Raw genomic sequence first — 26,452 nt, 5'->3', positions numbered from 1 at the left:
TTCCCAGTTCGCTCGCCCAGAAAGGGCGTGGAGTCTCCCTCACTGGAGATACTCAAAAACCGCTTCTGGGAGGACTCTGCTTGAGCAGGGAGCTGGGACCAAGAGATCCTTTATAACCGCACTATTCTGTGAATCTGTGGGAGGATCCCAGGGTAGGGCCAACCCCTCCCGGTTCCGCCCGCCCCGGTTCTGTCCCGCCCGGCCCGGTTCTGTCCGCCCGGGCCGGTTCTGTCCCGCCCGGGCCGGTTCTGTCCCGCCCGGGCCGGTTCTGTCCCGCCCGGCCCGGTTCTGTCCCGCCCGGGCCGGTTCTGTCCCGCCCGCCCCGGTTCTGTCCCGCCCGGGCCGGTTCTGTCCGCCCAGCCCGGTTCTGTCCGCCCGGGCCGGTTCTGTCCCGCCCGGGCCGGTTCTGTCCGCCCAGCCCGGTTCTGTCCGCCCGGCCCGGTTCTGTCCCGCCCGGGCCGGTTCTGTCCCGCCCAGCCCGGTTCTGTCCCGCCCGGCCCGGTTCTGTCCCGCCCGGGCCGGTTCTGTCCGCCCGGGCCGGTTCTGTCCCGCCCGCCCCGGTTCTGTCCGCCCGGCCGGGTTCTGTCCCGGCCTGGTTCTGTCCGCCCGGCCCGGTTCTGTCCCGCCCGGCCGGGTTCTGTCCGCCCGGGCCGGTTCTGTCCCGCCCGGGCCGGTTCTGTCCCGCCCGGCCGGGTTCTGTCCGCCCGGGCCGGTTCTGTCCCGCCCGGCCCGGTTCTGTCCCGGCCTGGTTCTGTCCGCCCGGGCCGGTTCTGTCCCGCCCGGCCCGGTTCTGTCCCGCCGCTTCCGGCGCGTCACGTCCGCGGGAAGCGGAGCGCGGAGCTGGCGCGGCCATGGCGGTGAGTGCGGGGCCGGGGTTGCGGGGCCCGGGAGTCCGGGGAGACGCTGACCGCCTCTCTTGGCTCCGCAGCCCAAGGGGAAGGCGGGCACCAAGGGCAAGAAGCAGATCTTCGAGGAGAACCGGGAGACGCTGCGCTTCTACCTCCGCATCATCCTGGGAGCCTCGGTGAGTGCGGCCGGGAGGGCGCGGCGGGGCGCGGGCCGGGAGCGGGCAGCGAGGAAAGCCGTGCCGTGCTCTCTCCGCAGGCCATATACGCCGTAGTGAACCTGGTCATCTTCTACTCCGCCGCCTCCGCCTGGACGTGGGTGAGCGCCGGGCACCGTGCTTTGCCCCGGCGGGGGCACCTGGGCTGGGGCTCGTTCCTGGCCCCGGGGTCGTGGCCATCGCAGCTGACAGCGGCTTCCCTGTTGCAGGTCGTGTTCTTCTTCAGCTTGGTGGTCTACGGCACCAGCTACCGGTCCATGAACTCCATGGCAAAGCCGTCTTTCACAGACGATGGCAGCCTTGCCGACGGGGGAATTGACCTGAATATGGAGCAGGGGATGGCAGAGTGAGTGTCCACACCCGCACGAGTCCAGGTGAGCAGGACCTGCTGCCTGAGCGTGCACGCAGAGCCAGGACAGTCTCCTGAGGAGAAGGCTGGACCTCAGCTCCTTCCTCAGCTTGCCCACTGGCATGGGCATGAAGGGAGCTGGAAGTTTGCAGCTATTTTTTTCTCAGAGTGTACCTTAACTGTCCTTATTACCTGAACACTTGGCTTGGTGTGCCCCAGTCAGGAGCCACCATGTGGCTGTGTCAGCCTGGCACAGTCACTGTCCATAGGCCTGAGCTGTAGAGGTAAGAGATCACGAGTTCAGCAGGAGTACTTTACAATCATCTTTCAGTTAACAAACACTACTGCAGCACACAGTGATAGGTATTTCTTTTTAAACCAGCACAGCAGGTAATGTGTGCCAGAGCAGAAGGGCACATGCTGCCTGTTAGGCCATCCTGGTTGCAAACTGGCCATGTCTTGAAATGCTCTACACACTAAAAAATCTTGCCTCTCTTTCAGCCAGTTCCTGTCACCTCCTCAGCCATTTCTGTCCCCCATGCTTGCGCATTCATGTCGCTCTGCAGACAGCTCTGAGTCTCTGCATGTTCTTGGCACTGCTGTAACTGTTTTCCTTGGTGAAGGAATGCCACAGTATTGCAGGAAACAGAGCAGTGATTCCTGCAAAGCTCTTCTAAATACAATAAAGAGACAGCAGTGCTGGTACAGCAGAAATACCTTCTAGATTTACATGTTTTCCAACAGTGAGCCTCACACTAGTTACAGGAACCTGCCAGGTAGTTGTGCACACATCAAGCTTTGCTCTTTGTCTTCCCTGCATTCAGCCTCTGCCCGTTGGTCCAGCCTCTGCTGGGGTTCTTCAGTGTGTGCTCAGCGAGGTGCTGGGGTCCTTGGCTCCTTCCTCACATGTTTTTGGCCATGTTTACCTCTGTCTTTCCCTTGCTGCCAGGCTTTTGAAGAAACACATTGGGGCCTTGTTTCCAGCTGAGCCCTCTGTTGCATGAGAGGTTCTCAGGCTGTCAGAGTCATATATTGATGTATATAGATTTATTAATGTAAGTTTTGTTTTTTGCTGAGTCATATATTGATGTATATAGATTTATTAATGTAAGTTTTGTTTTTTGCCTGGTGATGTTAACAGCAGGCAGTGGGGAATCTGCTGTCTCAGCATAGGATGAGGTCTCATCTTGTGCTTGGGTTGGTGGAGTGGTACCTTTTCTGCCTGCAGCAGGAGTGACTCAGATGTCTGGTGTAAGAGACTGATGAGGGACAAAGGTGGCCAGGAGGAGATGGGGTGTCACCTATGAGCTGGGTGCTTTACCCCCTCTTCATCCTACAGTGACTTCATTTCCCTGCTGGTCAGCCAAGTGTTTTGCTCACATTTTACACTGGTTTGGCTCTCTAGAATAGAATTGCAAAATATTTTTGAATACCTTTTTAGTGAAACAATGTGGGACAGTCAAAGAGGGAAAATACAGAACTTTGATGTTTGGGGTGTGCTCCTGATTGTGGGAGATGCCTCTTAGAGTTGTGCAAGGCATGGAGACAAAGTGCCTGATAAGTGCCCTCTGTGATGGTGCTGCCAGGGGAAATGACTGACAGGAGGTAGCACAGGGATCCCATCACCTGCTGTGAAAATGTGACAGGCACAGCCACAGCACTGCTGCAGTCCTGGGTGCAGATGTTCTTCCCTTGCTACTGAGGCACAGAGGTTTTTCTGCCTGAGCAATTGGGGTGGGGTTTATGACACATTAAATTGAATTAATGCTTATCTGAGTTATGGGCTGTGCAAAACACAGAGGAGGTAGGGCTCTAAAAACAAAACCTTCAGAGCTGAAGTTCCCATCCTTACCCTGTACCTCTGAAGTACCTCTCTGGGGATCAGGGAGCCACCCTAGGCTAGCAGGTACTTCAGAAAGCAGTGGATGTTTCCAGCCTCTTAGCTGAGCAAGCTGCAGCTGTTTAATGCTGCTCCTTTGGAGCTGCTTCTGGAACACTGTGGATTTCATGACATTTTTCTCATGCTGTCTGTCACTGAAATGGATGCTTTGTGTTGCTCTGGGGCTGAGGAAGGCTCATCTTCATGGTCTCTGGGAGAGTTGGGTTTGGTAGGAGCTCTGCCTTCACCCCTCTGTGGCCTCTGCTAATGCCAGAGGTCACTGAACCCTCGGTGTCTTGTGCTAGAGCTGTTGATGGCAGATTCTGCAGTGTCTTGAGTCAATATTGTTTATGCCATTGTCTTTGTTTTCTTGTCTCTGTTCTTGGATGTGACTCAAGGGTTTTTTACTCCAGCAGATGATGATTTAACCAGAGTGAGAGTTGGCCTTTTTCTAAAACCTTCATGGCACTCCCTGAGGCTTGTGTTGAAAAATTAATACCTGTTTACCTCTCCTGGGTGTCAGATCCCCCGAGGGCGGTGGTTGAGGCGTGGGCAGCTTATTCCTCTCTGTAGCTGCTCTCAGCTCTGCCTGAGGCTGGCATGGAAGAGCTGGAGTCAGATAAGCAGGAGGGGAGGAGGAGCTGTGTGTTGCTGTAGCTCAGCTTGTCCTTCAGTGACCCCAAGTGTGTCTGTCAGCCTGTGAAATGGCATGAGGAGGATTCATAGCTCCCTTCAGCACAGCCAGTCGTGAGGAGTTACACTTTATGTCATTATAGGTATCAAATCAGCGGGTGCTGATTTGCTGATCTGTTTTAGCTGTGGGGGTGGGGGGTGGTACTGTTGCTGATTTCCAAGCCCCTGCAATTCCTCAGCTTTCTCAATGTTTTTTTCTGAGGGAGATCATCTCTTTAATTCATCAGAGTATTTTGATGTTGTTTGTTTACTGCTTTGATTCTTCTAGATAACTGTGGCAAAGCTGGGCTGCAGGGACAGTCCCTGGGTTGGGCAGGGTCACTCCCCTGAGGCAGTGCAGACTGCTGGCAGAGGAGCTGCTGTGTTTGGCAGGGGTTGGAATGAAAGCTTCATGCTTTGCTTTTCTTCCCTCAGGCACCTCAAGGATGTGATCCTGCTGACAGCTATAGTCCAAGTGCTGAGCTGCTTCTCGCTCTACGTCTGGTACTTCTGGCTCTTGGTAAGCCCCAGCCCCTGCTGTTTTCCATCTTGCTCTGTATTATTGCTGTCTTTCCCTGTCTTCAGGATGGAGGACATTATTTATCCATTTCGTTTCAGTGTCCTGTTTCAGGCTTGAACTATTTTCTGATATGTTTTTTAATCTCCATGTTTAAAAATGAGGCTGCACAAGGCAAGGAAGTCCTGATCCTTCTGGGTCAACCATGCAAAAACTAGGCTGGCCTTTGTCTTTCCCTCTGGTCCCATGAAAGGGCAACAAGCAACATGAGGTAGATCAAAGCTGTCTTGGTGCACAGAATCTTTCTGTGTCTGTAACAAAGTGTTTCTTCTGCTTTGGCTTTTGCAACCATTCAGCACGGACCAAGGCTGGGATCTGCTGGACACTGTACCTCTGGGTAGATAGAATATTACAGGCTTTCATTCCCCTTAACACGCCAAACTCTTTCTGCTCCTGAAACGTTTGTCCTGTGTCTTCAGCTAAAACTGCTTGTGAGGAAGGAGAAAAAAAATCTCCATTTAGTTTAAAAATCCCTCATTTGCTTTGAGGACATCCCACAAAGGTACTGAAGGCAAATGTGGGAGCATGGAAAGTTTTCCCAGTTCAGTCCTTGACCTCATGTCAGTCCTCACCCACAAATTCCTCTCTAACTGGCCTGGCAGAGGGCAGCCTATACTTTGTCTGTCCCCTGGAGACCATCTGGATCGCTTTTTCTATAAATTCAAAGAAATGTGGGTGTGTTTTCCAAAGGAAGGAGAGGCGGAATGTCTGGACATTTGGATCCCTCTGGGTAATTCAGACCTGATGCTGGGATTTCTGTGTATCAAGCCTGAGCACTGTATACGTTCCTCAACCATGAAATGGAACCAGGCCGTTTATTTTGGACGCCCGCCACTGCCTTTGATTTCTGTGTGCCCTGAGATGCCTCTGACTCAGCTGCTTTGTCTCCCTCAGCCCAAATGCCCCTAGCACCCCCTGCCAGTGCTGTCCCCAGAGTGACTGAGCGTGTGCCACGTGTGTCTTGCAGGCTCCGGGGCGCGCGCTCTACCTGCTGTGGGTGAACATCCTGGGGCCCTGGTTCACAGCCGAGTCCGCGCCCGCTGCTCAGGAGCCGAACGAGAAGAAGCAGCGCCGACAGGAACGCCGACAGATGAAGCGCTTCTAGCCCTGGCTGGGGATAGATCGACACCCTCTCCCATCTCCATGCTGTTATTTCATCAGGGATGCGACCAAAACCAATCCAAAACCACCGCAGTAGCTCTGTTGCCCTCTGTCACTGCTGCCAGAAAGGCTGCAAGAGACTTCCTCTGGTTGGGTCTGAGCACGGGCTGAGGCCTCGCTCCTTGGGCTGACAAGGGGGTGATGCTGGGATGTGTGTAAATATCTTTTTAAAGCAGCTCTGTATCACGTTCAGCGTTGGGGAGTGCAATGTTGGAGGAAATAGTACATTAAAGAGCAGAGTCTTAATTGACCGTGCTGGCAGTGGGTTTGTGCAGGGGAGCTGTGAAAAGTGCCAGCATGGTCTTGGAGAGCTGGGCCAGAAGGGAGCAGAATCACCAGAGATAAGTGTTCTCCTTTCCCAAGCTTGGTTTGTGCTGCCCTGCCTGCTACAGCTTCTGCACCCTGTGGAGAAACTGCAGCTGCCCTGCAGGATCAGGAGTGAGGGGCAGCTGGGGATGCTGTGAACAGGGCTCGCAGCCAAATGCAGAGCTTTTGGGATTGAGCCTGAGCTCTCTGGAGCCACAGACTGGCCTGTGCTACCTTTGGTGGAGCTCAGTGGGATGTAAGACAAGAAGCTGTGAGGTTTGTTTGGTTTGGGGTTTTTTTTGTTTTGATTTTTCTTGAGAGGGTGCTCCCAGGGGTGCCATGACTCCTCCAGAGCTCATGTGTTAGAGAGCAAGAACAGCTCAGGGCAGTTTTTACTTTTGCCTGCTTTGATTTACTGATGTCCATGTCCAGTATGTTTGTCACAGTCCATGACCCCTTCCAGCTCAGACTATACAGCTTTGCCTGTGCCAGCAAGAGGCACAGTGGGTGTTCACAGTGGTGCCAGCCTGTTTTTTGATGCTGTCCACAACCTTTTACCCACACCCATGCAATGTAGATTCCATTACATCACCTTTATTACACGCTTTTTCCTAACATCAAGCCCAATCCCCAGCCTGAGTCCTCAAAGCCAAGCAGGGTGGCTGTAGTTGGGGTGCAGAGCTGGGCAGAGATTGGTAATGGGGGATTAAAGTCCTTCCTGCTGCTGGTGGGGGACATGAGGGGAGGGGTAGGGAGTGGAAAAGGCATCCATGGGGCAATCTGTGGGTGTACTCCAGCCCTTATTCCCTGCCAGGCACAGCCCAGAGCACCCAGCCCTGTCTGCTGGCCCCAAGTAAGTGCCCCCAAAGTGCTGGGAGCACTCCTGGTACCCTACAGAAATCCCCCCATTGCAACTCCCCCAGCACAGCCTTCTGCACTCAGGGACCAGCACATCGCCCCAACTCTGCCCTCGCTCCCCCTGAACCCTCTGGCTCCCCAAAGCCACGTGGAGTGGCACAGCCATCCCCAAAATACACAGGGACGATGCAGGGGACACATCAACACAACCACACGGGCCCTTGGCCGCGCTACCCTACACAGCAGTACATGCACAGCGCCCGCCTCGGGCTCTGCCCTCTGCTCCAGCCCCAATGAATACCCAATAAACAGCACCAGTTACACCCTTGGGGTGCTGGTTCAGGGGGTGCCCCTCAGTCAGGCAGCAGCTGCTCCAGCTCCTCCTCGTTCAGGCCATTGGTGGTGACAATGTGATCCAGCTGCTTCATGTACCGCTCCAGATCCTGCATGAAATGGGGAATGCGGGCCTTCTCCAGGACCCCAAACTTCTTCAGCCGGTTCACATCTTCATAGGAGACCTGGCAGAAAGCACGGAGATGAGATCAGTCCTCTCCATCCCAAAGCCTGGCAGGTGCCATGGGGGGCATCTGGTCCCCTTGGGTCAGTCAAAACACCCCTGCTGCTTGTGGGGAGGCAGCAGGAGAGCTGCTGGGGGTGTGGGATTTGCAAGGATTTGTGGGTTTGGTAAATTTCGGTCACTGCAAGGACAGGTGACAGCAGGACTGCTGTGGCCAAGGGCCAGAAAGGCTTAACCTGCTGGGTTAAGCCTCTTCCAGAAGGTCTCCCACAGAGGATTATGGATTGTCCTGTCCTTGCTTGCATCCTAGCCAGCACAGCCTTTCCCTGGCACACAGAGACCAGTAAGCACAGGGAAAGACTAAGAGCTGAAGGGCTGCCAGGCAAGGGCTGGTTTTTGGGAAGCCATGAGATTGAGGGAGCCTGTGTGAGCTTTGGGATGGGATGAGATTGTGGGATCAGTCACCCCCTGCCCCACCCTCACCCTGGATATTACCTTTCCAAGTGCAGCCAGCAGTGGGAAGTCGATGGTCTGCCGATGGCGCAGGATGCGGAGAATCCCGTCCAGGTACACCTGGTCCTTACTGAAACAGCCTGGAACAGCAGAAAAGGGCTGGGAGAGGGCTCCTGTCTTCCCACCACCCTCCACTTGCCTGAGTGTTTGCTGACCACAATAACCAGAATGAGGGCACTGCCCATGAGTGTGCCAAGGCTCGGGACAGCTGGGTCCCAAGGGATGAGCACTCGGGAGACAGCTGGGTGCAGCGAGAGCCACAAACCCTACTGGGATACTTTCACACTTCTTCCCAAGTAATTTTTTAAAGGGTAAATCACTGCAGGCATCCAAATGTACCCACAGTAATGCTCATTTTTCCTCTCCTTTGCCTGCTGCTTTCCCAAGAGCTTGTGCAAGTCATTCCCATGGGACAGGGAAAGTGGTGCTGGGAATGGGGAGGGATGCAGGGACCGGGTGCTGTGGCTGTGTTGGGAGGAAAGGGTTAAAAGCAAAACACTGATCTAGAGGATTGTAAACTGCTCAAGTGACCTTGCACCTGGGTGTAACTCTTGATAAGCTTGTGAACAGCAGGCTGGTGACCCTCTGATCTTGTGTTCCTCTGCCCAGGTGTTGGGTGTTGCTCTGGGGATCCCCCAGATAGCGAGGTAATGCAAATAAATTTACTTTTTGTGTTCTAGCCATGAGTCTGTGCCTGTTCCAGCTGCCTATGCCAACTCACACTCTACAGGACTGGTGATGCTCAACCTACACAGCAGCAGAACATACCACACTCTGTTTCTTCTCAAATATATATACACACATATATATATAAGTAAATAGAATTCTTCCCAGAGCTCAATTCACACCCCCCAAGTGGTACCTGGCTGTGAGGTGTCCGTCTGGCCCCTCTTTGCCCGCACACAGTACTCCCACCGGACACCGGCATCCTGCACATACTGCTCCAGGTCCTGGAAGAGGGCAGAGAAGGAGAGGCGGCTGGCCCGCTCGATGGTGTAGTAGAGCAGGGCTGCCCGCCACAGGAAGGGCTGCTTGCGGAACAGGACGCTGTGCAGGCTGGCCAAGCCTTCCTCCGTGGGGTTGGCGGGCTTCAGGCTGTACTGCTTGCGGCCCTCGGAGCTGTGCCAGGGCTGGCGGGTGTTGTTGACCCCCCGGATGTAGTGGGTGCCTGGGGAGAGGGGACAGGAGTGAATGCTCACAGCACCCCCAGCTCTGCCCCCACCCACAGCCACCCCAGCTGACCTATCTCGTGGCGCAGCATCCCCTCCAGCCAGTGCTGCCGGGCTCCGGCCAGGTTGATGGCCAGCGTGGGCCGGCTGTCCTCCACCATCATCACTGCTTGGGACAGCAGGTCATCGGTGAGCTGCACCACCACCTGCAGAAGAAGGAGGAGGCAATGGCCATGAGCGGGGTCTTGGCTCTCAGCAGAGGGTGAGACGGTGGCAGATGGTCAGAAAAACCCAGAGATGCCACGGATGGCACCGTTTGGCACTGCTGCACCCTCACGGGGTTGTGCTGCAGCTCCCCAAAGGAAATACAGGCAGCAAGAGCCACTGGGGGTGGGGGGGATAATGAGAGGAGAGAGATGATCTCATGCAGGGATGAAGTAGCTCCTTTAATCTCTTTACAGCCAACAAAGCTGAGCAGGCACCGTGGGGGGAGCAGGCAGCTCCTGGGCAGCCTCCTCCAGCACCCATCTGGCTCCAGCATCACCCCCCCAGCTCATTCCCATGGGCTCCCCACACTTGTGTGGCCACACAGGATGGACATCCTCTGGAGACCTGCCTGGTCCCCCTTCTGCATCCCCACTGGCAATGGGATGGGGCAGTAACTCTGGCCATCAAAACAACCCCACTCTGAACACCCAACAGCACCAGCTTTGTAATGGCTCTGTACCCCCAAGAAACATCTCCTGAGGGATCCAAGGCTCTGGCTCCATTTTCATGGACTCCTCCATGGATTCTCCCATTTGAGGCTTCAAGACATGAGCAGTGAGGATGGCTCCATGCCAGTCCACCCCCACAGGAGGAACCATGTGTGCTGGCCACAGTTCAAAGCAGGGATGGGCATTGCCTTTGTAGGACTATTCAGTATCTTTATACAGAAAAAACTGCTATTTTGAGAAACCTGGCTATCACAGGTGCTGGAGCCAAGAGAGCTGCTCACCAGAAGTTAACATGCCAGCCAGCAGCACTTTCTGACCACCTGACTTCAGATCTGCAGCATCACCAGAGAAGGATGGTCCCTGGGAGCTCTTGCATCAGAGGCAGTGGCAAACCTTGATAGCAATCAAAATCCCCTACATACCTATTAACTCCCCTATTAAACCATCTGTTATTTAATAACTGACACTTTTCAGGATGAAAACATGTACCTGTGTTACTACATGACAATTCTTCTCTTATTAAAAAAAAAGAGAGGAGACTGAATTAGTTTGCTTTAAGTCAGATTTATTATTCTTTATTGTGAAAGCCAAAAGTGCAGCCTAACAGAGTCCACCGCTGGGCAAACAAACAACATAAAATACTTACAGTGCAACTGCTTACCTGGTTTAAAATACACCAGTGGGAAAAGGAATCCCTCCAACACTGAGACTTGTCAGTTCACCTCTGACTCCTCGTGCCGAACCAGCCATCCAGGAGCAATGGAAAGGGACTCTGGGCAGTGCCAGAGACCACAGCTTCTTATGCTGCCCACTGCAGCCCTTCTCCTGCTACAAAAACCCATCCAGCTGAGCAGCACCACTTGCCTTGTTTTGGGACTCTCCAGCTTTGCAGACACAACCAGGGCTGCAACTCCAGACAAAGAGCAGCAGCACCAGGTCTCCAGGTCTGTGACCTCTCTCATCCTGAGCAGCATCCCCAGTGCATCCTTGTGGTCCATGGTTTTGTTAAGCTTTTGTGAATGCACTGATGGAGAAAGAGCTCATCCCAAGGAACCACGGGAAGGCATCTGGTGGTCCCCATGGCACTGGGGTATGGGTTCCTGTCTTTCCCCTGTAACCTGGAACTGCTCAGGACCTCCAACACTGAGCAAGCAGCCCAGAGGTAGAGGGATGCCACTGATGGGGTCCCAAGAGACACCAGCTAGCACTGTTTAGGCTGATAACACTCCACAACCCCAAGGACTGCCATGCAGCACTTACCAGTGGGGCCAGGTGTTTCTCTGCTGCAAGCTGTGAGCCCACTGAAATCCATATGGAAACCTCTGGCAGCATCATGTCTGTCCTAAATCAGAACAAAAGCAGAAGAGCTTCAGGATCTACAGCTTGGACCCCAACAAAGCAGCTTTTGAGGGCACAGATTTAATTACAGCATGAACACTTACCCGGGAGCGCGCTGCCTGTGGTGCTGGAAAGCAGGATCCTGCCTTTGCTGAGCGGTGCTGGGGACAAAGGGCAGCTGCAGAGGCTGCCACCAGCCTGGCCACGCTGCCTGCCAGGACTGCCCATGGGCAGGGACGCACCAGCCGCTCCTGCTCTGGGCTAATGCCACCCCCACACGAGTTTCTTCTCTTTCAAGCAAGCCATGGCGATTAGTATGTATCAGGGAAGCAAAGGGCACAGCAGAACAGACAGGGCACAGGTGGTGAAAGTCAGGAATCAGAGATACAGGTGCAAGGAGGGAGATACACACATGAAACTGCCCAGTTCCCCGATAGGGTGTGAGATTATCAGTGATGCAGAAGTTTCAACAAGTTTTGGTCTTGTACAGGGGACAAGCTCTGCCAACATCTCTGTATCGAGAGCAGGTGAAACCTTTCTCTCTTGCCTACCCCAGACACATCCAGCAAAATTTCCATTGGATAGAAAGGAACAAACCAATGCTTTCATTGTTTTGAAAGCACTTATCAACAGTCCCAGATAAAACAGGCACACCGATGTGCAAACAGTGACTGAACCCTGCATTGCCCTGAATCACAGAATGTCCTGAGCTGGAAGGGACCCACAAGGTCCAACACGTCACAGCTCTGAGCACAGGGACAATTACAAAGGGTTGGAAGGAAGGCAGCTGTACACCAACATGTAAGAAAATCAATGACTTTCTGCCCAGCCAGGGCTCAATTAATGGAGAAGAGAGTAGAGATAGAGCTCAACTGGCAAGTTGTTAGTGCAGGTCTGTAAGACTGGCAGCTGCTTGGCTGGGTATTGGGACTGGTTCTGGACACTCAAAGGCAGACAAATTATAGGGAAACATCTGCAGAAATCTGTTATGTCCCAAGCAAAGGCTTAGGAGGACCAAGGTGCCGAATCCACATCCCAGGAACACCCTCAGGAGGCATCAGGCCAAACCAAAGGTGTTTGAGGAGGAAAGGAATGTTCTTGGGCAGGAGGGATCTCAGGGGACCACTCATTCCTGCTTTTGCCTGCATGGAGTGCACTGGGTACCACTGGGTGAGGTGATGCTTTGGAGAAATGCTCATCCATAACCCTCTTTGGAGACAGAGGAGAAAAATCAAAGGTAGGAAATAAGAGTCTGGCCAAGAAGCAGTGGAGAGGAAGCCCCCACACCAGCCAGCACTGCACAGTCCCTGCCCTGCAGCCAACAGCCCCAGGGAGGCCTGCAAGCCAACCCATGCAAAGCCAAGTCCAGAAATCCTTCTCAGACCTTGCACCCAGGATAATGGAAGTGTCTTGCTCACACCTTGCTGGCAGAAGGGGGAAAAAAAGCTCTCTAATGCAGCTGTGGGATGTCCCATGCTAGATGCTGCAGAGGGTGCAGAGAAACCAGGTTAGGAGATGTTGAACTACCCTGGCTCCATCCCATGTGGCTACTGTTGTATCTTAACCACGTATTTCCCAGCCTTAAAACCCAAGCCTGGGGTTTCAAAGCACCATAACCTGCATGTCCTGCAGGATGGCAGGAAATCTTCCCCTGGCTTTGCTTTTAGACATGAAGGTTAAGGCAGCTGTTGGAGAAGTCTGCCCTCCCACTGCCAACAGCAAGGATGACTTCCCAACAGAAACTGATGCCTTGTGCACGCAGCAAAAGGCTCCTGGTATGGCCATGCAGACAAGCAGCAGCTGCTCCCTCTCTCTCAAGCACAGAAGGGAGATGCACATGGAAAACATCACAGGAAGTCTGTGGGGAACCAGCACTCATGTCCTAAAGCTGGGGTATGGTAAAGCTGGAGGTAAAAGGACACCACTGCTCAGAGCAGAACAGTTTTCTCTTTATAACAAAAACATTTCTTAATCTGAGTCCTTTTCATCAGGAAATAAACATTTTGCTGTGTTTTACAAGCAGTAAAGCAGGGACACAGATTACCTCTCCCACACAGCCTTCCTTCTGCATGTACTTTCGGATCACGGACCAGATCTGGCACTTGCTCAGCAGCCTCCCGCCCGTGGCAACCTCGAAGCTCTCGTAGGTCCCGTACTTCTCCAGGACAGTACGAATGATCCTGATGGCCTGTGGCACGCAGAAAGTACAAATGTAAACACAAACACCTCCCCACTTACAAAGACAGCCTAAAATCCCACATGCAACAAACCCAGTGAAGGTAACCCCCATGAATGCCTCTAAAATGTGGTTTTGCATGATCTAAAAAACCAAGGAGACTGAGCAGGCTGGAGGCGGCCACCAGGACAGACGGACACTTGACACAATCAGCATGGCCCACGGCATATTCCTTCTGCCTTCTGTCACCCTTGCAGGCATCTCTTGCAGAAATGGGGCAAAGCAGAAGTGAACCTGCATTGTCGCAGTGTGGTTAAATCCATTATTATTTTCAATCTTTTCTGCTTTCAGTTCTCCTTGCAAACTCTGGTGCTTGCACAAAGATCTCCAGCTTCTGAGCTTGCTTTTTACTCCCTGAGTTTTTTACTCCAGGGTTGAATTCCAAGCTCAGCAGTGAGGTTGTGCATCATCCTCTGCTTCAAACAGGGTCTCAGCACCGCCAGCCTACTGTACACCCAGAAGCCTTCTAATAAAAGCATCACGTGCTCCATTATTCACATTAACATTTATGGACAATCTATAAAATATGAATATTTATTAGCACATTTCCTCCCCAAAAAGTGTGCTTCCATTGCAGACATTTTCAAGCAATTACTTTCTCCAGTTGCGGGAATATATATTAATATATTAATATTATATATTAGATTAATATTATATTAGTACATATTCCAAAGCAGATGACTTTCAACCAGCTCTGGAGCTTTTCCAGCAGTTTTACTGCATCTGCAAACCTGTCTGGGCTGCTGCCAAGCTTCCCAGCCCAGGACTAATTGCTGCCCCTCCCTAGTCCCCAGTGTTACCCAGGATCAGGAGATGGGTGCTCACCACCAGTGCTAGTGCTCAAATCACCCAACACCCCATAAGAAAAGAGGAAATGGCTCAAGTTGTGCCAGGGGAGGTTTAAGTCAGATATCAGAAAACATTTCTTCATGGGAAGGGTTGTCAAGCACTGAAACAGGCTGCCCAGGGCAGTGGTGGAGTCACCATCCCTGGAGGTATTTAAAAGATGTAGATGTGGCACTTGGGAATGTGGTTTAGTGGTGGGATTGGCAGTGCATAAGTAACAGCTGGACTTGATCTTAAGGGTTTTATCCCACCTAAACAATTTTATGATCCTAGGAAGGGCCTCAGGTCTGCATGTGGTGAGCAACCTCCTCTATCCCTGCAGAAGGTCCTGATTTTCCTTCCCTGGGCAGTTTTCACAGCTGGATTTTATTCTCAAGTCACTTCCTGTGTCTTTCCAGGAGAAGCTGTGCACAGTTTTTCAGCTGTCAGTTTTGTTTTCTGGAGGGTTGGGGTTGGGGTTTTTGTGGTTTTTTTTCTTTGTTTGCCGAACAATCAGGCTCATTTTTACAGCACTGCAAGGTACCTTCAGCTGAGCACAGCAGAAAAAGGACCTTTCATCCTCCCACCTCTGCTCAGCCACTTGCTCTCTCTCTCCTCCCAGGGGACCCAAATCACTGAGCCAAGAGAAACCCAGCACAGCTGGTGCCCAGGAGTAAAACAACCAGACAGCTCCTCCTGGACCTTCAGAGCACATCCTGGTGAGCAAAATTCCTGAGATTCCAAGTTTAATGTTCTGAGCATCCTCAGATCATGCACACACCATATGCAGTGGGATAACAAATCCTCCAGCTCTGTGCTGGTGCCACTCAAATTCATGTGCCAAACCAGGGAGGTGATATCCAGGGTGATGAGCCTCCACAGGGCTGGAAGAATCCTCCTGGCTTATTTAAGGTTTCTATTAAGAAAATAAAATAACGCCCCAAGCACATGTAGAGCAGCTGGAAGCAGGGAGCTGGTATTGGTTTGTCTGCACATGTCCAAGGATGCTGACATTGCAAAGTATCTTATTTATTTAATCTCCATGATTAATGAAGGTCTTTGAAAATAAAAGCAGTTTATTAAGAGTTAGCTGCCAACAAAAAATGCTTCCCAAAATAAAGGAGACTGGAAGGAGGTTACTGCAGGGTAAGAGCAGAGGAACAGTGCCATGAATGCTGTCCCATCGGAGCGTCACCGGAAAGCCTGGAGAAACACTGGCAGAAACACTCAAGATTTAATATCTCTTGCAAAAGCTTCCAGGATCCACAGTGGTTACAAACCTTAATTCCATTCATTCAAAGCATTGCCCAGAGAAAAATAATCCCAATTATTCATCTTTTACTCTGCTGCAAGCCAACTGCACCAAAGGAAAAAGCACAGGGTGAAAGAGCTCCGAGCAACTTATTTTACTGCACGACTCAGGGAATAAAATACGGGAGGCAAATGCCAAAAGCTGGCGAGGTCTTTGCAGGCGTCAGAGTGTCTCCCCTGCAAGAGCCTCGCTGGCACCAGTTTATCTGGGGCAGAGGTACGGCACACGCTGGGAATGACAAACTGCTTAGAAAACTGTTTACAGAAAGGGCCTGAATCATCTGGATAATAATCCAGGCAGAGACACGGGCAGTGATAAGTAAACATTCAGAAAACAATAAATAAATCAGTGAAGAAACTGTTATTTGAACAAGTAACTCCCGACTGAGAGGTACAAAGAAACACCTCTGGTGTGCCAGGATCTGGATTTGGGATAAGAGGGGGTTTTTATCTGCTCACTTGTTTGCATGGCAGAAAGGATGCTCTTCCTAGAGGCAGGATGCTCACTCCCAGGTGCAAACTGGTTTTGGGACATGGCCAGGCTCCCAGCTCCAAGCACAGGATGAAGGGACAGAGCAGCTCTACTCCTGCATCCACAAAAGGCTTGTTTGTGGGCAGAGCACCCTGACAGCACACTCCTGCTTCTCTTCTCCTGTTGAATCACCAGGAGCTTTTTTTACTCAGTGCCATCCCCATGGCAGAGAGCAACTCAGAAATGTTTCAGTAGTATATAAGCCATGGAAACAGTTAAGCAAAATAATACAGACTCCCTAAGTGGAGTCTACACCAATTAATATCATTACTGACCATGCTTGCTGATGCCTTAAGGATGCTGCTGTCGCAATGGACAGCCTTCAGGCCTTCCAGAAAACAAGCCAGCCTTAACCACCAGGTAATTCAGGCTAAGGACCACTTCCCATGCTGTCACCCATGTGCTCCAGCTCCTTTGCTGTTATTTCTACAGCAACAAGTGCAAAGCCATACCAGCAAGGTGTCCCTGATGGAGCACAGCTCCCAGCATAAGCAGGAGCCAGTTTGATCATACAAACACAGACTGGTTTGGGTGTAAAGGGACATTTAAGATCATTTAGTTCAAATCCTCCTTCATGGGCTGGGACACCTCCCACTAGACCAGGTTGCTCAAAGTCCCATCCAACCTGGCATCACCCAGCATCAGCATGACCCAGGTCACCATGGAGCATGTACCATTCCTGCAGGCAGGTGAGGGTACTAAAACCTGAGGTTTAACAAATCAGCAGGTGAGTGTACTGAAGGATACAAAAGGTGTTAAGGGGAGAGGGATCAGGCAGCAGCTGGTAAGGAAAGAAGGCAAGGTTTCACACGGACAAGGGAGAATGGTGTTAAGTTGACTGAGGGTGGTTTTAAGCTGAACGTTTGGAATAAATTCTTCCCTGTGAAGGTGAAGAGGCCCTAGCACCGGCTGCCCAGAGAAGCCATGGCTGCCACATCCCTGGAAATGTTCAAGGCCAGGCTGGATGGGACTTGGAGCAACCCACCTAGTGGAAGGTGTCACTGTTCATGGCAGGGTGTGTGGGGTAATCAGACGGTCTTTAAAATCTCTTCTAACCCAAACCATTCCAGAACTCTATGACCATGGGCCATCTCCTGGCCAGCCCCAGCACGGAGCAGTCCCACCAGGATACAATCCCACAGCCTCCTCGCACCAGCCCACGGGCGAGCCGGGGTCCCTCCTTTCTCCTCCTCCTCCCAGGCCGAGCACCCCTGCCCGGCCCCGCCTCACCTGAGCCACGAAGCGGTCGGAGGCGGCCCCGTACTTGTCCAGGACGGCGGCGGGCACCGGCTCCGCGTACTCGAACTGCGGGTCGTAGGCGAAGCTGGCGCGGAAGAACCGCTCCCGCTCGGCCTCCACGTTCCGCGGCCGCAGCGCCACGAGCAGGCAGGGGCTGCGCCGCCCGCCGCCCTCCTCCCCGCGGCCCCGCGCGATGTGCGGCAGCGAGGCGGCGGCCCGCAGCCCCCCGCGCCCCGCCGCGCCCTCGCTCCGCCGCGTCCCGGCCCCGGTTTCGGAGAGGCGGCGGGTTCCCCGCGGGCAGCGCGGAGCGGGGGGCGGCGGCGGCGGGGACGGGCAGGGGCAGAGCGGGGCTGCGCCGTGGCCCGGCCCGCCGGCCGCCCCCGAGCCCATGGCCCCCGAGCCCACGGCCTCCAGCGCGGCGGCACCGGGGCTGCGCCGGCTCCGCGCCCCGCCCCGCCCCGAGCACGCGCCGCCGCCCGCCAATCGGCGCCGCGCCCGCCGCGCCGCAGCCAATGGGAGGGGAGCGCTGCGGAGAGCCCCGCCCCTCCCCGCCCCGCCCCGCGGCGGCTGAGCCGGGCCCGGCCCCGAGCGCTGCGCTCCGCAACGCGGGGGAGCACGGCAGCTCCAACAGCCCCGGCAACAGCCCCGGCAACAGCAATAGCCCCGGCAACAACAGCCCCGGCAACAACAGCCCCGGCAACAACAGCCCCGGCAGCAGCCCCAGCTGTATCGCCAGGCCCCGAGGCACAGCCGGTCCCGGTTGCACAGCTTGTCCCGGCTGCATTGCTGCCTCGGTTGCATGGCGAACCCCAGCCGTGTCACCACATTTGTATTGCCACTCCTGGCTGCATCACCAATCGCAAGCTGCATCACCACTCTGTTTGCATCTCCAGCCTTGGCTGCATCGCCATCCCCCAGTTGCATCACCAGTCCCAGTTGCGTTTCCAAGGCCAGTTATATTTCCATCCCAGCTGTTCTGCCAGCACCAGTTGCATCATGCTTCAGTAGTACCACCAACCCTGGTTATGTCACCAACCCCAACCACATTGTCACCCACATCGTGTTGCCAGTCCTGGTCGCATCACCAACCCCAACTGCATCACTGGCCTTGTGGCTTTTCCCAAAGCCCATCTCCTGGAGTGCCTCGCTTCTTGGTTATGGCTGGCTTTACCACCCAGCTCTGAAGGACAAAGCACGCACAGCATGCAGAAGCAAAGTGTGTTTATTATATTGTAAATCTGCTGGTTTTGAGTTGGTCTTGCCCAAGGAGCCTAGCTCGCTGCTCTGTAAGCCATACCTACTCTGCAACCCCCATGTTACCTCTGTGACCACCTGGTATATCAGAGCCTGCTCTTGTTATGTGAGCTGCTCTGTCCCAAGTGAGCAGAAGCTATGGCACCAAAGGTCCACAGCCTCGAAAGTGCCTAAAAATGGCCTGCTAGCGATGAGGGCTTGTGCATATGCTGGAATTTACGACTGTGATGTTAATGAGCTGGCAGCATAGTTAGTTATCCACCCGCTAGTGGGAAGTGACAAGCCTCTGAAGTAAAATGAATCACCATTCCCAAAAGAAGAACCAATCAGTGTGGAAGTGGGTGCCAGCCCATCCACCCGAGCTGTTGGTCTTGCTCACTTTCCTTCCAAACTCATCTCCAAGTCCTTTGCTCCCCTGTATGGCAGTTTGTGGTGCCTACCATCATGGAGGGAAGCTGGCCCTCCCTCCTTTCAGTTCTTTTTAGCCTCCTTAAAGACCTTGTGTTCACGTAGGATCTTCCCCAACTTCCCAGCCTCTGAGCTGGATCTCGCCTGTCCTGGCTCCCCCTGCTCCTCTTTGCTCCCCAGCAGGATTTCGTTGATATAAGTGAGTGTCAGGTTGCTGAAGACCATGTTGAAGTGGTGGGCACCTCGCAGCTCCTGGACGTACACCTTCTGCTTTTGCTGGTCACGCCATCGCTTGCACAGCTCCAAGCTGCGTGTGCTGACACTGTCGTCCCCGTCGCCATAAATTATGTCCACAGGGTCCTCATAAGGGAAACGCTCATCATAAACATAAGTCTCTGCGGTGGGGAAGCCTGTGCCATAGAGGCAGTACGTGTCCACCCCAGGAGGGGGTAAATCCTTCAACAAGTCCTTCATGTCCTCCCACATGTACCAGCCATCCTCCAGGTTGACGTCGGTGAAGAAGCGCTGGTAGTCACGGTAGGTGTAGTTGTAGGAGGGTGTGGAGATGAAAACGTGGCTCTCGGGCCAGGCCAGGGTCGTGGGGAACATCCAGGGGCTGGTGGTGGTCATGCGCTGCTCTTCACGGAGCTTGATGTTGGACATGAGTGGGATGCCCTGTTCATCACCTGTGGGACACACCATAAATCACATATCACAAATCACAAATCACAAATCACAAATCACAAATCACAAATCACAAATCACAAATCACAAATCACAAATCACAAATCACATATCACAAATCACATATCACAAATCACAAATCACATATCACAAATCACAAATCACAAATCACATATCACAAATCACAAATCACAAATCACATATCACAAATCACAAATCACATATCACAAATCACAAATCACAAATCACAAATCACAAATCACATATCACAAATCACAAATCACATATCACAAATCACAAATCACATATCACAAATCACAAATCACAAATCACATATCACAAATCACAAATCACAAATCACAAATCACATATCACAAATCACAAATCACAAATCACATATCACAAATCACAGTGTCCCCTCATAGACAGAGCTTTGGGCAGCTGGGATCAGCCCTCCCCTCAGTCACTCACCACTGTCCCCTGGCCTTCTCCAGCTCAGCTCTTCCCTTCCTTAGCCCTACCCTGCCCATAACCTTACGTCCTCTCCTTACCCTCCCATCTGCAGATATCAAGAACAGCCTTCCAAAATCTTCCCTCCACATCTCTAGCTGCTCAGAACGCCTGAGTGGAGACAAACCTGGATGTGTGATGGCACAGACCAACCCAGCCCTGAACGTTCCCTGCAACCCTGGCACCTCCACACCTGCCTGCACAGGGACAGGAGAGAGCACTAGTAGGTGGCCAACTTGCATGTTTCCTTCAAAGCTTGGCATTTTTGGTATGTCTGGAGACCTAAGACCATGGAATGACTTCAGATGACCTTAAAAATATCTCTGGCTCTTCTGGCAACTGAGAAAAATATTATCAGGTGACTTAAGGGTGATGCAAGGGGCCAGATGTTAAAACCTTCGAGCACATGATTTTTAATCTCATGCATTTTTGGACTTGTGACTTGTAGATATTCTAGGCTGTCAGCATTAGGCAAGTGATTGTGGCTTTCTAGGCTGCAAAGAGGCTAAACAGCAACTGGGTTCCCCACCTCTTTCACCACTGTGCCCTTTCCCTGCCCACCCCCACCATTCCATTTCTGCAGGAGGGAAAGAAAACAAAGAGGTGGCTGCACACAGAGTCACCCACCAGATGCCAGGATACGCAGGGGCTTGACGGAGCCTCCCCAGGGGGCACCCAGGGAAATGAAGCCCCCAATGTACTGATCTTTCCAGGCTTGGGTCTGCTGCAGCAGGAAGTAGAGGACGTGCAGGTTGCCCATGCTGTGCGCGATGAGGAAGACGGGTCTCTGGTACTCATCGTGCATCTCCTCGATCAGCGCCTTCAGGTTCTGGAAGTATTCAGGCTGCTCCTCTGTGGATAAGAGGGGAGCATGATGGCATGAGGGTCATCCTGCTTCTCTCTGTGTATGGGGGGCCTGACCACAACCCCCAGACTTACGAGGTCCAACTCTCCAGTCATAGGGGGCTGCCCGAACTGTCTGGTCCCTCACGTAGCCGTTGTTCACCAGGTTCTGCACCATGGTGTGCAGGTAGCCTGTGGGCAGAGGGAACAAGTGGGATTTAGGTCTTCTCTTGTCAAGTTTTTTCTGGTCCTCATCATGGTCAAAATGATCCCTGGTAAGCCCTGCAGCTCAGTGGCTTCAGCCAGACGTTCTGACCGAGTACTGGGTCAGGGATGGGGTGCTCCCTGCCAGCACTCAACTGGAGCCTGTCCCCCAGGCTAACATCCCTCACTCCCACTGCCCTGGGCTCTCTGTAGAACCAGTCCCTGCTGGAGACACGGGGACATCTCCCCATTTGCAGGGAGCACGTGGGATCCTCAGACACCCTGGCCTCTCCTCCTCTCACCTGCCAGCTTGCTCTGATCCAGGTATTCCACAGAATAGGTCTTGCCAAAGCCAGGAACACGGATGTGCACCCCTGGGGCATTGGACATTTTCCGAGAGGTTCTGTTGTACACCACCCTGTGGGGACAGGACAGGAGGTGGCAGAAGAGCCATGTCCCCATGGGGAATATGGGGCTGGGGTGGAGATCACTGGGTAGCAGCTTGGACCTGTCTTTTTCCAGGACTTGTGTGGATGTGAGGTGCACTGGAGCCCAGCCAGTGTCCATTCTGCTCTCCTGGCATCCTGGGACAGGAGGCTCTGATGGAACCGTGCACAGCCCCCTCACCCTGCAGCCCCAGGCAGCATCTCCAGTGGGTGCTCAGGGTGGTCTGGCTGGGCTTGAGCACGTGGCAGGGGCATGGGAAAGGGGAAAACAGAGCAGCAGCCAGTCACTTGTGTTCCCAAACAATCCCATGGTCCTCCCATTTTTTGCCATGTGCACTAGATCATGGCCAGGGGGAGGAGGGGGGAGGGAGATCCGTGGTAGATCATTCCCCAGGGAGCTCCCAGGATAGGGTTGGATGGTACCTGGTGTTATCGATCCAGCAGTCAACTCCCACTGGCAGGAAGGTGTTGAGGTTGAGCCAGATGGTGAAATAATCCTCTGTTTTGCGGTAGCACATCCAGTTCACCACATCTGGCTTGTCCAGCTTTGCTTCCAGCTGGTTCCCAAGGCAGCCGGGCACTGGAGGCACCACAGAGGGAGAGCACAGCCAGTTACAAATCCCATCCCACTGACCCTGTGGGACTGCCCAACCTGGCGCTTACCCCACCCCCCCAGTGCTCCCCTGGGGTTGCCTGGGGATGGCTGGGCACCTGTTGGAGCAGCATCCCTGGAGAACAACCTGCTCTGCACAGGAGACAGGGTGCTTGGAGCTGAGATGTAGGGTGAGCATGATAACAGTGCTAAAATGCATCCTTGGGAACCCCTAGAGCTGCATTTCAGAGCTGTCACCCTTGGCCCAAACACGTGAGTCCCCAGCATCACAAAATATCCCAGGTTACTCCCCATCCCTGGGTGGGTTTCCACCCTCCTCTCCTTGCTGCATCCTGGGGAAAGAAATTGGTGTTGCTTGGGGCTGCCCATTCCTCATTCAGTCCTGACAATTTGTCCTGGGGTAGTGAGCAGCTCGGAGATGCACAGCTCCCAGGGAGAATTTCCTGAACTTTAAGCCCTCCACACAGGCTGCACAAAGTCTCTGAAGTGGTTCAGTGCTGAGTGGAACTGACACGGTGTCAGCAGGACACAGCAGAGCTTTAAACAAGTTTGTTTGTGTGCCCTGGCCTCTCTCAGTGAAGGGTGACAGTCACCAGGGTGTTTGGTTTGCCTCTGGGAGCATCAGTGTGGTTCCCAGCAGGGATGGGACACCCATCCTGCTGCTGCCCTGGGAGAGGTGCCTGTGCTGGGATGGACACCTTGAAGAGCTTTCCCAGCTGTGTGCAGCAGCCAGGAGCCAGCTCCTGGTGCCAGTACTGACTGTGAGGGTGAGGACAAGAGGTGAATGACTGCAGGGGACAGTGAGCCTGGTGGAATGGGAGCACCAGGTGACGAATCCCAAGGCCCCAGCAGGTCCAAGGACTTGCCTGCAATACATGGCTGGGGCTGGTGTGGATCATCAATGCCTAGTGCTATGCAAGAGGGGAAGGAGATGTAGCAGTTACCTTCCTCAACCTGCCTCACAGCTCCTTCCTGCCTGTGGCACGTCCCTAGGGGTACAGGGAGGGTCTAATCCTGTCTTCAAAGCACTTGGTTGGGGATCAGACAGGTGTAGGGGAGCCCTGGTAGGGAGTGGGCAGAAGGGACTTCCCTGATCAGAAGGAGGAGCAGGATCATGCTCTGATGGCTCCTGAAGGTGCACAGCCAGCACCCCCCTGCCCCTGGCACACAGCCCTGAGCTCTGCTTCCCCTTCCAGAGGACATTAGGTAATTATTAAGGGAGCTCTGTGAGGGCAGAGGGGTTATCAGTGGTCCCAAGGGCACTGGGGGTTTTCGGGACGCCTGGCCCCGGGGGATGGGTTACTTGTGGGCTGCATCCGGGTCTGGCTGGGTGTGGGACACGGCCTGAGGCTGGGGCCGGGGACAAGAGGAGATGCTCCGATTGTCACAGGTAATCCTGAAAAGAGGTGACAGTGACCCGATCTTCTGATCACCCCAGGGCATGGAGGCCTGCGCCCCCTGATGACCCTGGGAAAGCAATTTACAGTCAGCCCTTGGCATTGCAGCAGGGGATTCTGCTGTGACGCTTTCTATCTGCATCCTGCTTTTTCTCTTCTCTTTTTTTAAGGGGAAACTCATCATGATCCAAGAAAAAGGAGGACAACCCCAACTCTGCTCAGCAGAGTTTTCATGGCACAACCTGAGCTCGAGTGCATGGTGACAGCACTGGGCCAAAGGAAGGCAGAGCCATGCAGCACAGAGGCACCAGCTGGTGGTGGCTGCTTCCACCTCCCTCAGATGATGCCCCCACATCTCCCTGTGCCACTTTTCCTGCTGGCTTGCCCCCAGTCAGAGCTGGCATTGGCTGGGATGATTGGATCCTCTTTTGCAGCAGCAGAAGGATGACCTAGCCATCTCCATGGAGTGGGAGAAGACACAAGATGTGGTGGGCTTCAGGAAAGTGAGAGGTTGTAGATCTACCCACTGCACCTGGCAGCCTGTTTGGGAGGTGGCAGAGTGTGCTGCAGCCCCTGTGCCTCTGCCAGCAGAGTTCCCCAGACCCAAACAAGCCCTAAAACACTCTGTTCGCTATGTGTGAGGTATCAGAGACCCATTTGCTTTCTGGGATGCCCAGTCTATCCCCTCAGCTTCAAGAAGCTCCACCTGGCCATGGCCAGCCCTGTGTCCCTATCCCAGCGAATGGGAGGGCACTGAGGAGCTGTGTGACACCCTCACTTGGTGACTCCAATCCAAGCAGCCAGGAACCATGGCAGCCAAAGCCCACTGAGTCACCAGTGGCACCGACTCCAGCCTCGCTGCCCGCTTTGGGGCTGCATGGCAGCCAGAGTGCCCACCCACAGCCCGCATGGTGCCCGCGCTGGAGCCCCCTTACCGAGTACCACGGGCGGTGTGCTGTTTGTCGGGGGAGCTTCTGGGGTGGTGGTGGGTGGAAAGAGGACGTTGAAGAGCCAGAACTGGGACGTGGGCTGCAGGAGCAGCGACAGCGTCAGCAGCGCAAGCCCAGCGCCGCTGCTCCCCATGGCAGCCTCGGCCGGGATCCTCCGGACGGCTCCAAGCCAAACAGCCTTTTATAATTTTTACGCAGGTCCAGCCAAGAGGCACCCGGGCTGCAGGGGAGGAGAGAGCTGGAAGGGGCTGGCCATGAGGAGGAGGAGGGACGGGGAGGGACAAAGGACTGGCCTTATGGACAAGCCATGGCCTGTCAAAACCAGTCCGGTGGTGCCATGGGGTTCTTGGTGTCCCCGGAGCCCTGCTCGGGGGTGCTGCACATTGAGCAGCTTCCCGGTGCCTCGGTGTCCCTTTGCCATGTTCTGGGGAGGTGGCTGCCACATTCTTGCGTGACTCTCCAGGGGTAATGTCCCAGGCCTGCTCACTCCCTGCCTCACTGAATACAGCTCCTCTCCACTCCTCCTGCCCCTGGCAGGAGATGCTGGTGCTGCCAGGGTGGCCAGGTGAACACCAGGTATTTGGGGGAAGATGGAGGAGTTGGGATAGGGAAAGCCAAATCTGGGCTGCTCCTTGTGCTGCATGGCAGTGCCACATTCCCCAGTGCCATCCTGGGCACTGCCCCTGCCCCGTGCACCATCCCAGCATCCACTGGAAGGGCCCCTCTGTGACAGTCCCAGCTCGGGGAAGCCCCTGCAGCTTCAGCCTGCACTGGGTATTGGGGACCCTCAGGGACAAGGGATGCTCAGGCTGGAAGGGACCTTAAAGTTCCTCTCATTTCAAGCCCATGCCATGGGCAGGGACAACTCCCACTAGACCAGAATGATCCAAGCCCCATCCAACGTGGCCTTGAACACTTCAAGGGATGGGGCAAAATCATATTTCTCTGCTGAAAGGAAGATGTCTTCTTCCTCCCAGGGAAGTGTGAGGTGGGACAGGGATGTGGGGCACCGGTGGGTGGGCTGCCTGACAGGATGGGTTCCCCGTGGGGAAGAGGGTCCCTTCCTGAAGAAGGAGGAAAGGCAAGAGAATGTGTGGGGTGACCTTAAGGTGCCCACCGCGGGCTCTGTGTCTGTAACCCAGCTCCCCACAGCCGCCTCCCTCCTTAACGCGGCTCCTGCAAAAGCGCCTCTGGGGCTCGGATTCTGCAGCCGCAGAGCAGAGCTCGGACCCCTGCGCGGCCACGGCCACCGCTGCTGCTGCTGTCCCCCGGCAGGAGCCTCCTGCCTCCCTCTGGGGGCGGCGGAGCTTTCACAGCCGCTCCCGCAGCATCCTGCTCCCCTCCCCGCCTGCGCATCCCTGCGGCAGCGGCTTCTTCCCAGGGCGCATCGCCCTGCCTGAGCAGTGCCCAGGGAGATGCCCAGAAGCCGGGTGTTCAGCCTGGCCCGCGCTGGCAGCCTCGTCGGGGTGGCGTGGGAGTGGGAAATATCAAAGTGGGGTCCCCACGTTGTCCCCGCAATGCCGCAGGAAAGGGGGTCCCCCCCGCCTGTCACAGAGATGCCCCCCCGAGCCCAAATGTGAGCCTGGATAGCTCAGTTGGGAGAGCATCAGACTTTTAATCTGAGGGTCCAGGGTTCAAGCCCCTGTTCAGGCGGTGCCTTTATCCTTTAGGAGCCCAGGGGCAGGAGCGGCACCTCCGGCCAGGACGGTCCCGCCTGGGGCAACTGAGGCAGGGAAGAAGTGTAGGGGATTTATGGGGTTGTGCTCTCCCCTCTCTCAGTGAAGGGTGCTCGGGTGCCCCAACTGCCTTCAGGCAGCTTTCTTTAAAGTTTGGGTTCCTGCTGGCAGCTGTTTTTTTTCTGCGTGATAATCTCCATGAAGAT

General features: G+C 54.3%; 3 protein-coding genes, 1 long non-coding RNA gene and 1 other non-coding gene across 5 annotated transcripts; 3 read left to right on the top strand and 2 right to left on the bottom strand.

The window, feature by feature from the left end:
* The first annotated feature begins 82 nt into the window (after positions 1 to 82).
* Positions 83 to 5,947, top strand: TMEM208 (transmembrane protein 208). Its single transcript, XM_086848217.1, has 6 exons — positions 83 to 857; positions 929 to 1,024; positions 1,105 to 1,164; positions 1,273 to 1,409; positions 4,399 to 4,483; positions 5,508 to 5,947. Exons 1-6 carry the CDS (start codon positions 852 to 854, stop codon positions 5,643 to 5,645), a joined length of 522 nt encoding a protein of 173 aa, XP_086704343.1. The 5' UTR covers positions 83 to 851; the 3' UTR covers positions 5,646 to 5,947.
* Positions 5,948 to 6,581: 634 nt separating this feature from the next.
* On the bottom strand, positions 6,582 to 17,676 carry MATCAP1 (microtubule associated tyrosine carboxypeptidase 1). The gene is made up of 6 exons (XM_086848214.1): positions 17,253 to 17,676; positions 13,163 to 13,306; positions 9,138 to 9,270; positions 8,758 to 9,063; positions 7,878 to 7,975; positions 6,582 to 7,383 (listed from the first exon to the last, which is right to left on the bottom strand). Exons 1-6 carry the CDS (start codon positions 17,649 to 17,651, stop codon positions 7,219 to 7,221), a joined length of 1,245 nt encoding a protein of 414 aa, XP_086704340.1. The 5' UTR covers positions 17,652 to 17,676; the 3' UTR covers positions 6,582 to 7,218.
* Positions 17,677 to 18,465: 789 nt separating this feature from the next.
* On the bottom strand, positions 18,466 to 24,811 carry LCAT (lecithin-cholesterol acyltransferase). The gene is made up of 6 exons (XM_023934607.2): positions 24,556 to 24,811; positions 22,034 to 22,190; positions 21,467 to 21,582; positions 21,057 to 21,152; positions 20,745 to 20,969; positions 18,466 to 19,609 (listed from the first exon to the last, which is right to left on the bottom strand). The coding sequence occupies exons 1-6, from the start codon at positions 24,701 to 24,703 to the stop codon at positions 18,987 to 18,989; spliced, it is 1,365 nt and encodes a 454-aa protein (XP_023790375.2). The 5' UTR covers positions 24,704 to 24,811; the 3' UTR covers positions 18,466 to 18,986.
* LOC147650876 (uncharacterized) lies at positions 20,173 to 24,254 on the top strand. The gene is made up of 2 exons (XR_015275334.1): positions 20,173 to 20,340; positions 23,791 to 24,254. It is a non-coding gene; the product is annotated as an uncharacterized LOC147650876 (long non-coding RNA).
* A 1,339-nt stretch (positions 24,812 to 26,150) lies between the features above and the next one.
* TRNAK-UUU (transfer RNA lysine (anticodon UUU)) lies at positions 26,151 to 26,223 on the top strand. The gene has a single exon. It is a non-coding gene; the product is annotated as a tRNA-Lys (tRNA).
* The last annotated feature ends 229 nt before the right edge of the window (positions 26,224 to 26,452 follow it).

This window comes from Cyanistes caeruleus, chromosome 12 (genome assembly GCF_971803275.1).
Source record: "Cyanistes caeruleus chromosome 12, bCyaCae1.hap1.1, whole genome shotgun sequence".
NCBI lineage: Eukaryota > Metazoa > Chordata > Aves > Passeriformes > Paridae > Cyanistes > Cyanistes caeruleus.
Note: the sequence above shows the minus strand (reverse complement) of the source record. Positions and strands in the feature narration are given on the sequence as shown.

Excerpts from the sequence above, each read along its gene's own strand:
- TMEM208 (XM_086848217.1), top strand. Across the intron at positions 1,165-1,272 it reads CCGCCTCCGCCTGGACGTGG|GTCGTGTTCTTCTTCAGCTT; the intron begins GTGAGCGCCGGG and ends TCCCTGTTGCAG. Across the intron at positions 1,410-4,398 it reads ATGGAGCAGGGGATGGCAGA|GCACCTCAAGGATGTGATCC; the intron begins GTGAGTGTCCAC and ends TTCTTCCCTCAG.
- MATCAP1 (XM_086848214.1), bottom strand. The coding sequence starts at position 17,651 with ATGGGCTCGGGGGCGGCCGGCGGGCCGGGCCACGGCGCAGCCCCGCTC. Across the intron at positions 9,064-9,137 it reads GATGCTGCGCCACGAGATAG|GCACCCACTACATCCGGGGG; the intron begins GTCAGCTGGGGT and ends CCCTCTCCCCAG. Across the intron at positions 7,384-7,877 it reads TGCTGGCTGCACTTGGAAAG|GTCTCCTATGAAGATGTGAA; the intron begins GTAATATCCAGG and ends GCTTTCTGCCAG.
- LCAT (XM_023934607.2), bottom strand. The coding sequence starts at position 24,703 with ATGGGGAGCAGCGGCGCTGGGCTTGCGCTGCTGACGCTGTCGCTGCTC. Across the intron at positions 20,970-21,056 it reads TGACTGGAGAGTTGGACCTC|AGGAGCAGCCTGAATACTTC; the intron begins GTAAGTCTGGGG and ends TCTTATCCACAG. Across the intron at positions 19,610-20,744 it reads CCTGCGTATCCTGGCATCTG|GTGATGAACAGGGCATCCCA; the intron begins GTGGGTGACTCT and ends TGTGTCCCACAG.